Genomic DNA, 16051 nt, shown 5'->3' on the forward strand with positions numbered 1-16051 from the left:
ACAGGTGTTTCTGTGGCTTCGATATCTAAAACATGGATTGATTCTTGGATTAAGAATTAAACAGTCTCTTTTTTCCTGCTCTGTTTCAGCCCATTGGACAGGAACAGCAGCAGGAGGAGGAGCAGGGGGAGGAAGAGGAAGAGCAGGAGGAGGAAGAGCAGGGGGAGGAGGAGCAGGGGGAGGAAGAGCAGGGGGAGGAGGAGCAGGGGGAGGAGCCACAGTGAACAGCACCGCCGCTCGGCCTCTTCCTCTCCGCTCAGCTCGGTGCTCTGCTGCAGGCTGCGTGGCTCCGAGAGCAAACAACAGAGACCAACTTCTATTGAAATCAATTGACGGTCTTCTTCTTGTGCGTTTGAAGAACAAAGAAGAAGAAGAAGAAGAAGAAGCTTGCGATGCATAAGCACCGGCTCGACCGCTTCCCGACGGCTTGGGACACGAGACAGTTTTGAACGCGGAAGGCGGATTGTGTCGAAAGTGAGCTACAAACTTCAAAGAGACGCGGCGACGGCGGAACAAGTTGTGACCGAGATAAAGGAATCCACCGGATCGGCCGTCAAAGGTACGACTTGATCCTCCTAACGTGCGGGTCACCGACGATACGTGAGTCTTTGATATGTATTTTTATCCCAACTTCCGAAATGTTGAGGAGTTTGGTTTCACGCGCAGTAACGTCGGCTCGCTTTCATGTCGCCTGCTCGGAGCAGAGTGCCGCTCTGCCGCTCCGCCGCCGCTCTGCCGCTCTGCCGCTCTGCCGCTGCTCCGCCGCTCTGCCGCTTTGCTCCCGCTCTGCCGCTCCGCCGCCGCTCTGCCGCTCCGCCGCCGCTCTGCCGCTCTGCCGCTCCGCCGCCCTAACTGCTCTGCCGCTCTGCCGCTCCGCCGCTCCGCCGCCGCTCTGCTGCCGCTCCGCCGCCGCGCCGCTAACAACCACTCGGGAGGAAAGTTGAGCGCATGCTTGAGGTGCAGACCCGGAGTTTTCACATTTGCTGCACAAAACCAATTGGATTTCACGCCGAGTCCCCTCCACGGAAGTCCCCCGGCCCCTTTCACTGGCGCTGAATAGCCCACTTCAGTGTATCTGCCGTGAGACAATGGAGGCTTTTAAAAGCAGAAGATATTTATCTGGCCGGTCTCTTTCCGAGTTGTGTCCGGTGCGGTGCCACGACTCTCCCCAACGAGCTGCAGTCAGATGAGCTCAGCTGTCTCACACCGGCGCGTTCTTGTGCCATTATATTCACTGGAGTGCAGGATGCAGTGAAGTGAATCAGCCTTGTCATTTCCTCCCACGTCTGAACAGATTAGCGAGGTGTTTGTTTTTGAATATCTATTGCACAGTGGTTATAGAGCTGCAAAGGTTAATCGACTACTAAATTAATCGCCAACTATTTTGATAATCGATTAATCGGTTCAAGTAGTTTTTATGGGGGGGGGGGGAGTCAATATTCTATGATTTCAACTAATTAAATCTGTGATAGAAAACTAAATACATTGTGTGTGAACAGAACATCATCTCAACATTTTGCACCATTTTATGGACCAAACAACTGGTCGACTAATAGAGAAAAGAATCGACAGATTACTCGATTATGAAATGAATCGTTGGTTGCGGCCCTAAGTGGTAACACGATGTGATCTTTGAGGAGCTGGTCCGAGGTGTCGCAGCTCATGTGGGCTTGAAAAGCTTTTGCCGTCTGGCACCGTGTTGAGCGAGAGCCAGCAGAGAGACACAGAACAGGCTGTCAGGAATCCACTGGCTCGCGCTGTGGTTGGAGGTGAGTCACAGCCCTGACATGTTTATAGGGGAGGGAAGATGTGATATAGGGCAACACACCCAGGTGCTGCTTCTTTACCTGACAACAATTACAGATGGTTTGTGGCTGGAGCGAGTTGCTGTAGCTCATGTGTTGTCACAGGTCTGAGTCCTGCGGGTGATGTGTTTCTTTCACAGTGTAAAATCTTTGTGGCACACACTGGATTTCTGTGTGGAGAGTTGCTTCTTATCTGATCTGCTTTCATCTCTGAAGTCTGAATAATAATAAGAATATATTTCATTTTTAAAGCGCTTTTCATGGACCCAAAGCGCTGGTACAAAAAAAAAAAGTCTGGTGTAACCCTGGCACACTGATATCATCTTTTTCTTTTGAACAGCCCGTTCATCAGATGTTGACATAGTGAGTTTTGCTTAATCATAAAATGGGAGGAGTGTTTATGGTTGCGTGCATTCATAGAATCCCTTCCTCCTGTCAGACTCTCATTAAACAAATGATTGACTCTTTCCACCGGTGCCAATATTTTTTCTTTCTGTGTTTACTCCTCCAGGTCCCAGTCAAGATGTCTGTCAGTAACCACGAAAACAGAAAGTCTCGATCTAGTTCCGGCTCCATGAATATCCACCTTTTCCACAAGACGTCCCATGCGGACAGCCTGTTGACGCAACTCAACCTGCTGCGCAAAAGAAAAGTCTTCACCGATGTTGTCCTGAAGGCCGGAAACCGATCCTTCCCCTGTCACCGGGCCGTCCTGGCCTCCTGTAGCCGGTACTTTGAGGCCATGTTCAGTGGTGGGCTCAGGGAGAGCCGTGACGCTGAAGTCAACTTCCACGACTCTCTTCATCCGGAGGTGCTGGAGCTTTTGCTCGACTACGCTTACTCGGCCCGAGTCCTAATCAACGAGGAGAATGCAGAGTCGCTCCTAGAAGCCGGGGACATGCTTCAATTCCACGACATTCGAGATGCCGCCGCAGAGTTTCTAGAAAAGAACCTCCACCAGTCAAACTGTCTGGGGATGATGTTGCTGTCAGACGCCCATCAGTGTCAGAGACTGTACGAGCTGTCATGGAGGATGTGTCTGGCAAACTTTGCTACTCTCTTCAGGACAGAGGACTTCCTCAGCCTGCCCAGAGACAAAGTCCAGGAGCTAATTCTCAGTGAGGAGCTAGAGGTGGAGGATGAGAGCCTGGTGTATGAGGCTGTTATCGACTGGGTTAAGGCGGACATGGAGCGGAGGCACAGCGAGCTGCCTGAGCTGCTGCGCTGTGTTCGCTTGGCGCTGCTCCCTGAAACGTATCTGCTGAAGAATGTCGCTTCAGAGGAGTTGGTGATGTGCCACAAGGTGGGCCGGGAGATTGTTGAAGATGCAGTACGGTGTAAGATGAGGATCCTCCAGAACGACGGTATTGTAACAGGGTTCTGTGCTCGGCCAAGAAAGGTCAGCCAGGCCCTGCTGCTGCTGGGAGGACAGACTTTCATGTGTGATAAAGTCTATGTGATTGACAACAAGACCAAGGAGATCACCCCCAAAACAGACATCCCCAGCCCCAGGAAAGAATGCAGTGCCTGTGCTATTGGTTGCAAGGTATGTATGTGATTGATACCCTAGTTTTGATACAGTTATTGATAATGTTATGTAGGTGTACTCAAATGAAATTTCTCTGCCTTTCTCTCAGGTTTACGTTACTGGAGGTCGTGGCTCTGAGAATGGAGCCTCTAAAGATGTCTGGGTCTACGACACGTTACATGACGAGTGGTCCAAAGCAGCCCCCATGTTGGTAGCCAGATTTGGACACGGTTCCGCAGAGCTCGACCACACGCTGTATGTTGTGGGAGGACATACGTCTCTTGCGGGATCCTTTCCTGCCTCTCCATCTGTGTCTCTCAAGCAGGTGGAGCAGTACGACCCCCAGACCAACAAATGGGCCCTGGTGGCTCCACTCAGAGAAGGGGTGAGCAACGCTGCCGTCGTCGGTGCCAAAAACAAACTCTTTGCCTTTGGGGGCACCAGCCTCAACAGAGACAAGTACCCTAAGGTGCAATGCTTTGACCCCTGCCAGAACCGGTGGTCTGTTCCGGCCGCCTGTCCCCAGTTGTGGCGATACACAGCTGCGGCAGTAGTCGGCAACCACGTTGTGGTGATCGGCGGCGACACTGAATTCTCTGCCAGCTCCGCTTACCGATTCAACAGCGAGACGTTCCAGTGGACAAAGTTTGGCGACGTGACGGCCAAACGCATCAGCTGTCACGCGGTGGCGTCAGGAAACAGACTGTATGTGGTCGGGGGATACTTTGGGGCTCAGAGGTGTAAGACACTAGACTGTTACGATCCATCGTCAGACTCTTGGGACAGTGTGACCAGTGTGCCCTACTCACTCATTCCCACCGCCTTCGTCAGCACATGGAAGTACCTCTCAGCGTAGTGCGCAACACTGTCTGCGGTTTCTACGGTGAGTAATTGTAGTTTTCTGGAACTGACACAAACAAACAAGATGTCAATTATACTGTATGTGCTATTCATAGCGTCCCTATTGTCACATCAGTTGAAACCACACTTACTTCACAGACCCACGTGAATGTGAGTTTTACCGGACAAGGCCAGTTTGAAACCCCTCACTGTTGTCGGGGTTGCTAGTGGTTACAGTTACACATTATCTAGCTGCTGTGGCGGCTGGGTGTTGAATAAACACGGCGGAGTCCTGGGTTAGGGAGCAGGAGGAATGTCAGCGGTGCTGGTAATTACAGAGAGGGAGCTGCAACACAAGACCTGTGTCAGTGACAGGAGCGAGGTGGAGAGGCGAGGATCAGGTCTGTGCTTGTAGCCACAAGAAGGCAAGTGGACAGGGGGGCAGGGCCTCCTGGCTGCTAAACGACTGACTGTTATGAGTCAGTACCTCAGAACAGTTGTAAGTTGTAAAAAGTGATATGACACATGGTGTTTAAACATGTTGAGGGCTCGGAGCCAGAGGAGCAAAGAAAAGGTTTTGGTGAGATTTAGAGGAGGGCTTGAACAGTGGCTCTCCTATGGAAGGCTGTGGCACAGGACGGTGGTCATCCTTGATTGTACGTGATCGGTTGTTGGATGCCCAGCTCCTACGGTTTGCATGTTTTTTGGGGGGCAAGATCCCCCAAACTGCCATCAATGCACCATCAGTGTGTTTGTGTGATAAGAGAAAGCTCTGTATATAGAGGCAGTGTATGAATCTGTGTGTGAAAAGGTGAATGTGTCTCATACTGTAAAGAACATTTCAGACGTTGTTTTTAAATAATATTTAGAAATGCTTTACATGATTAAAAAAACAACAACTTTAAAATAACCCAGACTCTGGCAACATGTTTGGTGATAGAAGAGAGACAATCTGTTCTAAAAAGTAAGATGAGTAATCTTATCAAAAATCTCATCAGCAGAGGAGCAAGAGAGAAAAAAGGACAGAACCACCCACAGGGTATGAAAATATTATTGATTGGAATGTAACATACCATGTCAGTGAAAAATTACTCAAACTAACCTGCCTGAAGGAACGACAGGTGGCAGTTTTCATGACTTCATGTGAGCTTAGACATAATAAATTTCTCCTCAGGTGTTTTCAGTACAGGGTGAGTCAGGGAGAGATGGAGGAGCTCACACAGGGAAATAAAACGAGGAAATACAGTGACATTTTATAGGTTTGCAAGGAGGTGGTGGAGCTACTTTTAAGTTTCATGATCTTGTTATAACACTGATGCAATGGAAAGTTGTTTTGTTGCAACACAAGTCAGTGGATTTGCATTTTATAAAAAGCTCAGACTCTGCTGCATCTTTTATAAATGGTAATGTGGTTTTATCTTCACAGGCGTAATGAAATTTTAAAGTAAAACTAGAGACTGGAGTACTCTGCTGTTTGGAGTGATTTTTTTTGAGCGGGTGGTTAAAAGGAGGTTAGTGGTGTTCTGGGTCCGGTTTTCTGGTGCGTGTCAGATTTTTCATTGCCAAACCAATGACAGAAGTAGCTGCTCTTTTAGATACAAGCTCCTTGTTTTGTCTTGGCTGCTCCGCGTCCACCTCCTGTTCAGAATAACTCTGTTTTGTGTGGCATTCCCTCTCCTCCATGTTTGTTAGTGTTTGCCTTCATCCAAATTTCCTTGCCTGCATCCACGCTGTGAAGAATGTAGTACCTTCAAAATCATACACATTTAAAGTAACAGTTTGCTTATACAAGTCTTACACTTACACACTCTCCTGCTGAGGGTTAGATGTGAAGATTATAGATAGAGGAAATTCTGATCATAGTATGGAAACTTCTTAGGTTTGCATCTTTTTCAACGCCCCCTCAAGTAAAAGGTCTTTTTTAGTTGTTACCATGAAAACAAATCCTTTAGTTTGACTATATTGGTCAGTTTCTGTGACTAATTGTTCTTTCACATATGTATCCCAACCCAGAATTCTATCTAGACATTAACCCGATGAGCTGTGCGTTAAAAAAAACGCCTATTTCCAAATCAGTTGGACCGTACATTAAATGGGCTTGTCAGCTCCCTAGTGCAGAGTCTGTGTAATGTCCGATTGAGTGTGATGCCTCCTCAACCCAGGCACTGCCCTGAGCCTCAACTAAACAGTTTCTCCAGCACAGGTGAAAATGCACCTAATATGGACACAATCTCCTTTTGTGTGCCACATGTGTGAAAGGGCAACTTCAGAAAAATGGCCAGACCCCATTACGTGTGAGTCCAAACAAGCTACTCTCTGTGCTGCCAAGAAGTTCGAAAGTAAAACCAAGCGGAAGCGAGTCAGAAGCAGGAGGCTTATGTGTAACTTGTGTCTACAGTTAGCAGCTGGCTGTGATGGAGCCGGCGGCTTAGCGTTATACGGCTGCTGGTATGGACAAGGTTTGTGGTAGTCAAGGTTTTTCTGGCCTGATGGAGACAGGCTGGCTGGCTATGAAAGATCAAGACACCACATCCTTATGAACTCGGCTACGCAGTTACCGAAGCTACCGTCCCGCTGCCAACTGTCTTTATGTTTAATTACAGCAGACATGGAAAAAGCTCAGATTTCGAGGTTGTTACGCAGGCGTCTTACCCAGACGCTGGTTGACTTTCTCTCACCCGAGACGGGGGGAGGGGGCTTGAGAGGAGGAGTGAGGTGGCAGAAATTAAGTGAACAACAAGGTGACGCAGAGCAGGACGCATTCACACACGTACAGAGACGAACAGTATATACACAAAAATGCAAGGTGAAGATGAAGAGGAGAGCGAGTAAGACCAGAGGAAGCAAAGCTAAATTTTGCACCGTTTGGCAGCCGAGACTAACGCCCGCCCAAAAATACTCCTGCTCCCGAGGCTGTCAACTTTCAGCTGGGATCAGAGAGGAAAATAATTGTGTGTGCGTGTGCATGTGTGCATGTAGGTTCCTTTCGTGTTTTACACTGGGGCTGACAACCACCAGTCAGCTGTTCACTGGTAGTATTGTAATTCTTTTTGTGAAACTACTGATTTTGTAGTTGTACCACTGTGATTTTCTCTCACTCACATACACATACACATACACACTCGCACTCCTACACACACCCAAAGAGTCACATTGCTGACATTGCCTGTCCTTTAAAAAGCCAGCCATCCATACGCTAATTTGGGAGGAATGAAGGTGTGGCCTGCATTCCCATTAGTAAAGATTTGTAAACGCTGCGTTGTGGTTGAGGCCGTTTCAGTTGCCCTGCCACTATGCATGGCCTGTACGGGATTACCAGCCACGCTGCTCTTTTTGTCACCACCTACTGTCGTTTGTAGCCTTGTGAATTTCCACCAGATGTGACTGACCTCAGACACCGGGGCCAAACCAGAACCCGCTATTGATGGAAACCTATGTGTAGATGTCAAAGCATCATGATTGTAATGGTGTAGACGGGAGAAGTAAATAGCTTTTTAACATCCTGAAAATCAAACTGATTTTATTTTGACATTTTTAACCTGTTTATATGTAATCTTTACAGCTGGCAGATATGTTGGTGCTGGTATATTGGTTGTATATGTTTTGAAGGCAGTATTTTGAATAGCATCAGGGTGAAATCTGGTCTGCTGTTGGTACCAGACTGCAGGCAGATGGGATGTAACTAGAGATCCCTGCACAAAGTTCAGCACAGTCTCTCTCTACTTCAGACCGCTGAATTATAATGGCTCCAGAAATGACTTATCGACACTTGAGCCTTTGTTTTGTCAGCCCCCCCCCCCCCCCCCCCCCCCCCCCCCCCTCCCATTTCTCCATCCCTCCCTCCTCATCAGCCCTCCTTTGCTACAAAAAAAATCACAGACATAATCAGCCTTCTCCCCTTTTTAACAGCTCCAACTGAAGCACTTATGAGTTGGGCACGGCTCTGTGTGATGGGGTACACCTGGAGAGGTCAGGGGCCGCGGAGGGAGTCAGCGGCGGGCTCTCTGTGTCCCCAGACAGCTGCTGTAAAATGGAAAGGTCACAGTGGGATCGGGGAGGAGGAGCACAGAGGCCCCCCAGTTACTCAATGCTAATGTTTTATTAATGCCTCGCTGTGAGGGCCACCAGGAACACACGCTGAATGAGGCTTTTATTGTGGCATCTGTGTACAACAACGATCCCACCTCCGCTCTCTCTTAGACACACACACACACACACAGTAAAAGTTAGCACGTGTTTGCAACCCCCCCCCACCACACACGCACACACACACACACACTTCATCTCTGGTCCCTTGAGTAATCAATCTGCCACATTACAGTGTGCGGCGTGGCAGCTTAAATTAGCATAAACCTAATGGAGTTTTTATTGGTCTTTTATCCTAGCTGGGAGTAACAAAAAGCAAAAGGGAAGAAGATGCTGAAAATGGCTGAATAATCACCCAGACTAATTTGATTACACCCTGAAAAAGAGATGAGCTGTCATATAGTTACAGGGGCCTCTTCAGGAAGCCAGCTGGGACGGGACAGAGTGTGTCTGCCTGGTAATTAATCTGAATTACGTAATATTTGCGCCCCTGAAGTAGTCCTGAAGTGGCGCACATTCAGTCACAGAGACGCCCTTTGTTCCGATCTTGAACTGGAGTTTCTGCAAGGATTCATCAAGATGTGGCTCATTATACTTTGCAGCTGTACCAAGATGCCAGCCGCTCATCCTGGAGTCCTTCATTGTCCCTCAAAACAAAGGCGACTCATGTAAATGAAGTCCCAGTGATTCATTCGATGGTCAATACAGTGGAATTCTAGGTGGTCATTAGTAATCATGGCACAGGCCTTGTTGGACACAAGGGACAGATAAAGAAAGGGGACTTTTGGTTTGGTGTATTGTGGGTACTTGGGCCTCCAGAAGACGCAGATGCGACAAAAAAAAAACTGGCGATGAGTGGCATGATGCAGCAGTCGTCTATTTGACAAATGCGACCTATAGTAGGTTCTTTCAACTAGAAAGTGCAATATTTTGGTCAAGACGTAGGAATTTAATAATTACAATTATTGCGATTTAGTTATTATTTTCTCTTGTCGAACTCAATCTGGCATTATTCCCAAGTTGTGGAAGCAGACGGACTGAGTCAGGTTAAACCTCTGAGAGCCAGATCCAGTCACTTCATATGGTCCCAGCCCATCTGTTTGGTTAGCTGAAGGTCACGAAGACCCCCTCCATCCCTCACAGCAGCACACTGTAGACCAGACTGAAGACACGCATTTAGGTACTTCCTGGGCTACAGTTATTTACCTCGCCACCTGTTGGCACCCCAAACTCAGACATCTTACTCCCTGTTGGCAGGAGGAGGTCATATCTGACTGTTTTGGTACAGTGAAAACAAAGTTTGAATTTAAGTCAGGACAGTCAAGTTTGTCTATATATGGTAGTTTTACATGTGCCACAGGTGAACATTGAGGTCAGTGCTGCTCAGGATTGTTGTGTATAATTGACCTTGACGTGACAGGTAATAATGAAGGGACTCTGGAGACTGTCTAGAGCTCATTTCAGATGACAGCAGGTGCCTTGTTGTAGCTGAGGTAGCTGAAGTTTGGCAGTGCGCGATTGGGATGATGATGATGACATTATAACCTTCGTGGAATATACTTGGGCAATACAAACTAACTTTTTCCCTCCCCTCTGCACTCTTACTAATTAAAAAAATAAAGGTCAGTAATGAACTCAGAATCTTGTGGACAGTCATGTGGACTGAGACAGAGCAGCAGTGGAAACTTCCATCAGGCCTGCAGATCCATGTCTTAGAGAAAACATTGCAACTGTTACTTCAGGTCAGAAAGACTGTAAGAGGTTTCTTTTAAGGCTGAATATCGAACTTCAGTCCTTTTTAGGTAGACGTATGTCAAAATAGGTCCAATATTAAAACATGGGAAGTACTGAAAAGAAAAAAACACAACTTTATACACTTTTTCTACAGATTAAACAAGTTAGATATATCATGTCAATAAGTTGGCTTCAAAGGTTTGTAGTTTGAGTTTGTAACTGAGCTAAACGAGCCGTTTTTCTCCATTTCCAGCCTTTGTGCTGAGCTACGCTTAGATAAGCTGACTTGGTCGGCTGTATTCTTGAATTTTAGTAATGTATCAATCCCCTTATTTGATTCTCAGCAACAGCAAAAACAAGTAAGCTCATTTCCCAAAATGTTCAATGCTAATTTTTGTCTGTATCTTTGCTTATGTTTCTCAGAGTAAGGTGTCGAACAAAACTATTGTTTTGCTGCCAAAATCCAGCATAAGTGGTTTCTGGAGAAACATTGGGAAGCAGATATGTCTATTGTGAATTCAGGTCAAATAGGAAATACTGTAGTTTGTAAAGCATCAACCACCAGACGCGGTGAATCTTTTCAGGAGTTTGATGTACTATCAGAGAGTTTTCCTCCTGCTGCTAAAGGTTGTTTGTAACCTCTTCTTGCCTCCCTATTGTTATTCCAATGGGCTGTGTCCTACTGTTACGCCCCAGGCATTGCATTCACAACAGTAACAGATGTGTACAGATCAGCAGAGGCCTCTGTAGTATCTGCCGGCTTTTGTTGGCCATGGAAATGGGAACTCATTAGGCTATCCAAACAAGCCCCCAGCAAAGCCTGCCTGTAACTGTCAACTCTCATCCTCCCAGAATAGAGAGCGCACACACACACACACACACACACACACACACACACACACACACACACACACACACACACACACACACACACACACACACACACACACACACACACACACACACACACACACACACACACACACACACACACACACACACACACACACATTCTTCATCTGCTCTTGACAGCGCAGAGTTATCATCAAAAATATGCTAATTAGATGTATACATCATGTTCAGATTTCTCTCCCACAACTCCCCAAAAATATGCAGTGGAACATTCCTCCATAGCAGCAGGGGAGGAAAATTAGACACTCAAGTATCTGGATTCTCATCCCAGGCTGTTTCTCTGCAACCTCAAACAACTCATCTCAGTGTTTGTAGTAAAACTGGTGCTTAAAAACACAGAGGAATTTGAAATTTCAACCATAAGAAGCTCTCATGCAGTATAAATTCTACCCGGATTAAGCAAATGAGCAGTTGGTTTTGGAATATGTGTTTTATCAGCTTATTTTCACAGAGCGGGGTCGTCCCCTCTGCCACCCACAGATATTTATTACCTAGCGACATAAATGGCTTGAGCAGCTTAATCCCTCATGCCGGGAGGACTCTGGTTAAATAAGGCCCTGTCCCGAGGCGTTATTAACGCTATGTGGGTAAGCCTGATAAAATGGCATTTTGATAAGCTGACGTGTTGCTCGGGACGACCTGAGTCTCCGCATTCCTCTCCGCTCCCTGAGAATGTCCAGGCCTCCCCTCTGGTCATGTGGCCGGTCCTCATACGACAGCAGCTCCTCTCGAGTTCACAGGACCTAAACGTTAATCTCCCTCTGTCTCTCCACAGATCGGCCATGGTGTCTGGTATGCGGTCTCCCTTCGCTGGCTGCCGAGAGGAGGAGGAGGAGGAGGAAGGGTTTGTGTATTCCTGCTCCGGCTCCATCAAGCCTGATCCACATTATCTTCATCTGCAGAGGAGTTGAGGCCCGGGTCCTGGAAACAGCCCAGAGACTGGAAGTCTGCCGCCTCTTTCCACCTGATCTGTTTACCCGTCGTTCTTGTGTAACTTTCCCACGTAGCCACTAGCTTGAGCTGGACTCATTACATGTATAGGAAACAAGCCGATTGCATAGATGTGTTCTCTGGGCATCTGCCTGAGGTTTTCAATATTGTCTCTTTCCACCGCCTGGGTCAAATAAGCTACTGTGACTATCAGCTGACTCGCTCCATCACCACCAGTTTAGCAGGAAAAGGACTCATTATTGTCTCTCACTGACATTGTTTTACAGTTCAACAGTCTCTGTTGTGGTTCTTCTCCCCTCCTGACACTGGGCATTCACTCAGGTGTAATTTATATGGACTGCTGATGGACTGAATTAGACCTTTGCTCTGCCAGGCGTACGGGGAACCAGAGAGGACATTTGGGGAAGTGTATGATTTTGTGCACAGAAACAATCCTCCTGTCTGTATTTTTAGACCTTGGACTTGGGCTTCCCTCAATTTTGGTGAGCTAAATTTGTATCTTCCTCCTCAACTTAAAATACAAGCTGGCAAGAGAGAATGTGGCCAATCACGGCTGAAGAAGACAACTTGATATCGTGTCGAGATGTTATTTCAAGCTATGATTTTGTCTTTGTTGTGTTATTGTGTCTCAGGGTTATGTATAGTTTTGCCTGTATTTGTTCAACGAAGAGTAACTTTTTTGGTTTATGTATTTTCTGTTCTGAAATAGTTTTTTGTGAATGTTCTAGTCTTGTGATAAACATTTTTACTGAACTCTCATTTTAGAAAACATTCTGACAATGTTTGATGACGCTTAATAGCAGCGGTCATGTTCAAAACATAAATATTGCCAAAACCCAAATAGCTTACCTTAGTGTTATTTTGGATTTAAATAAGGAAAGCGAAGTAATTAGTTAACGTTGTAGTTCTAATATCTTTTAATGGAAGTATTTTGTGTGTATAGTTTGTATATTTGCTTTGTGATGAATTTATAGAAGCCTTTGATTTGCACAGTTTGTACAAAGAATCGTATTATTGGTCTTAATTTTTCTGTCTTTGTCTTAACCCAGATTGGGTAGTGTGAATAATCAAAGCCTTTTTTGTAGCACTGAGTTGTTTCTCTCTTAGCGATCTTCATGTGTGTGCAGTTTTCCAATATATCAAACATACTGGTATATTAAGCTATTACTGAATACACCATCTGTTACTTCATGCTCATAACGTGTCAATAAATATCATCTTGATGAAAACATATTCCGTCCTTTGTCCGCCCTTTTTTTTCCCAGGGAATGACTGGAATTCTGCAGCTGTGTCATTAAACAGCGTGGGCAGCCATATAATCACACAGGTACTTTTAACGTGCCTGGAATAGTTTCCAATGCAGGTTGGGAGTAGTTTGGTATTTTCCAGGAACACCCGTCTCCTTCCGCCTGTCCCCCCCCATCCTGTCTATCTCACAATAACCCTCTTGTCATGGCGATATCACACATTCTGGTGATGTGGCATGTGAGGTGCGAGCCACGGCGCTGCTGCTCTGGCACCCGTCACGTCAAATGTGCTCACGCATTATAACCCTCAAACCCTGAAGAATGTCTGCTGGGCGTCAGTCAGGTGATAATCTTCCATACCTCTCATTCGACTGCGGCCGGGTCTACGTGAGAAGTCCAGACTGGGCGTTGGGTGGGAAGATGTCAGGTTGGCACGCTTGCGTGGAGTGGCGAGGGAGGAGAAGCAGAGAGGAATGTACCCACACTCGGATTGAGGGAGGTGTGCTGCCTGCAGGCCTGAGGTTTGAAAAATGTCTGTTCCGTCTTAGTTACCGAACCATTATGCACGTGTTGTCTAAACAATCCACCTCCAATCAGACATCACTTGATGACTTGTTTCTTTGGAGTTTCAGTGGTGTCATTTAAACTTTATTTACTTGGTTTGTTCAGAGTTTCTGTCCCTCGGACGACGTGGCAACAGATGAGTCAAACACCAGCTGTTGTTTGAATTCTGCTCTGCTGTTGACCTTGGACACAATAGATTGACGACAGCAGATCACCAGGAGGGTACAGTAACGCTAACCTGATGATGACTGATGGAACATTGTATTTCACTTACTGGGTGTATTGTCTAATGGAACATGAATGTACTTGCTGATGTTTTTGAATAGTATACTTTTTTATTCTTTATTTTCCATCACTTCTGTTTGGTTATTTCCTTTTTTAGGTGTAAAATTATTGCTTTCCTTGCTTTGCACTTTGTCTGAAGAAGGTCCTGTGCCCGAAACGTTACCTGGGGAGTAATAATGAAGTTTGTGGGAGCATCAACTGGTGTGTGGACATTCCTTGTCTTCTGGTGACGCCAACCTGTCTCACGACCAAGATAAATGTTTCCTGTTAATGGGCAAATTGTGCAAGACGTGGTGACTTCATTTAATGATTCAAAAAATAAATAAAGTTGACCTTGAGTTAATTGGCCGGAGCCAAATGGACTCCACAGTTCTCCTTCCTGTGGAATTCCAATGCTGTTAAAGTGGCTGAAAACTCAATCTGGTTAAATTTAAGAACATGCTACTGATCATCAACATGATCAAATGATGACTGAAGAATCATAACAGCCCCAACCCGCCCCTATTCACCTACACTATTAAAGGGACAGTAAGCGATTCTGCTAGCTGTCGTTTCTGTGTGTGTCTCCTCACAGCAAGGAGGGAGGGAGTGAAATAGAATTCTGGCAAGTCAGAAGGGATAAAGCCTGCTGAAAGATTCTATGGTTGTGCTCTATATGAAGTTAACATTTCTCAGATAAGTTGAAAGCTGTGACTCTTTTCTTTGAATATAAAGGTGAAATATTTCATTAAGTTTTAATTAACCGAACATTCCCTGCAAATTGCACAATTTGTGTCACCAATTACATACTGTAAAAGCCTTGGGGGGGGGGGGGGTGCCCTATATTAAACACTTGAGTGACATAATGCAGCAGCATTGTTAAATCTTTTCAAAGCCAACCGAAAAAAAAGAAAAAGAAAACTTCAAAGCTCGCTGTTAATTAGATATAAACAAGAGACAGCTCCAAAAGAAAAACTGCCCCTCTGCAGCCATGACATGGTGCCTGTAACAGGCACTGTCCAGTCAAGCATGTGGACATGTTTGTGCCAGCGTGTGTGTGCAGGGATTCATCAAAGCTTAATTCGTGGATTTTTTCTTTTCTTTAAATACAATCCAGACATGCACAAAAAGATGAAACACCCCTCTCTGAAAGGGAGACCTGGCACTGGACAGCGGGATGAGCAGGCCGGACAACGGCGCCCATTGTAATGTTAATGTGCAAACTGAGCAATTTCAAACGGATCTCGCCGACAAACACAATTAAACAACGGTGAATAAGTAGACGCTTGAAAGTCGGCCGGAGACAAAAGAACCTCAGAGGATGCCAAAACAAAACAAAATAAAAAAGAAAAGAAAATGGAGGGAGGGATGGAGGGATGGAGGGATGGAGGGAGGGGAATACAAGCAGAGAAAGAGGACAAACTGTCATAACAATCTGGATCCTGGACTGAAGAATATGACAGATATCTGTAGATGTGTGTGTCAGTTGTTTTTTTCATGAATATGAATGTATTCTTAATATGTGTGTGTGTGTGTGTGTGTGTGTGTGTGTGTGTGTGTGTGTGTGTGGACGAGCAGTTACTGCCTCATTCTAACCCAAGAGAAAGGAGGCAGTGAGGTAGAACGGACAGGGGACGTTGCTCGCCGCCTCTCCACCCAAATATCGGCGTGTGTCTGCCGGCCTGGGACCCCCAGCTGGGGCCTCCGCCTGCTCTGGACAAGGACAAAGAAGCCTTGTCGAGGCCAGAATCGACCTCCTCTCACCTTCCCCAGGGGGCCTGGAGGACGGCCCTGCAGCCCCGGCTCAGAATGGTGGATGGGGGCCGATCAATACTCAGCCTCTGGTCAAATCAGATCTAATCTGACGGATCTGGGGGAAAAAATAAAAATAACCCTGCAATTACTTTCTGAATTTAAAACACTACACACAAGAGAAACAAAGTCAACTAAATCCAGCATTTAGCAACAAGGTGAACATCAAATTGTATGAATCCTGAAGCATGATCTTCTTTATTATTAAGAAGATATTTGAATGAGCTTAGTTAAAATGAGAAATACATGTTTTAGAGTTAAAATACCACCGAGAGTAACACCTCCAAACTGTCGACTGAGAGGAGACT

The 16051-nt window shown here is 46.1% G+C and overlaps 1 protein-coding gene across 3 annotated transcripts; it reads left to right on the forward strand.

Moving 5' to 3' along the window:
• The first annotated feature begins 204 nt into the window (after nucleotides 1-204).
• Nucleotides 205-13089, forward strand: enc3 (ectodermal-neural cortex 3). 3 transcript variants are annotated; one of them, XM_035647780.2, is made up of 4 exons: nucleotides 205-600; nucleotides 2317-3351; nucleotides 3443-4216; nucleotides 11681-13089. In XM_035647780.2, exons 2-3 carry the CDS (start codon nucleotides 2329-2331, stop codon nucleotides 4187-4189), a joined length of 1770 nt encoding a protein of 589 aa, XP_035503673.1. In that variant the 5' UTR covers nucleotides 205-600; nucleotides 2317-2328; the 3' UTR covers nucleotides 4190-4216; nucleotides 11681-13089. The 3 variants fall into 3 exon arrangements, with proteins under 3 accessions (XP_035503673.1, XP_035503671.1, XP_035503674.1); XM_035647778.2 differs by having other exon boundaries at nucleotides 205-559; XM_035647781.2 differs by lacking the exon at nucleotides 205-600 and adding an exon at nucleotides 1427-1769.
• Nucleotides 13090-16051: the final 2962 nt, after the last annotated feature.

Source organism: Scophthalmus maximus, chromosome 13 (genome assembly GCF_022379125.1).
Source record: "Scophthalmus maximus strain ysfricsl-2021 chromosome 13, ASM2237912v1, whole genome shotgun sequence".
In the NCBI taxonomy this organism is placed as follows: domain Eukaryota; kingdom Metazoa; phylum Chordata; class Actinopteri; order Pleuronectiformes; family Scophthalmidae; genus Scophthalmus; species Scophthalmus maximus.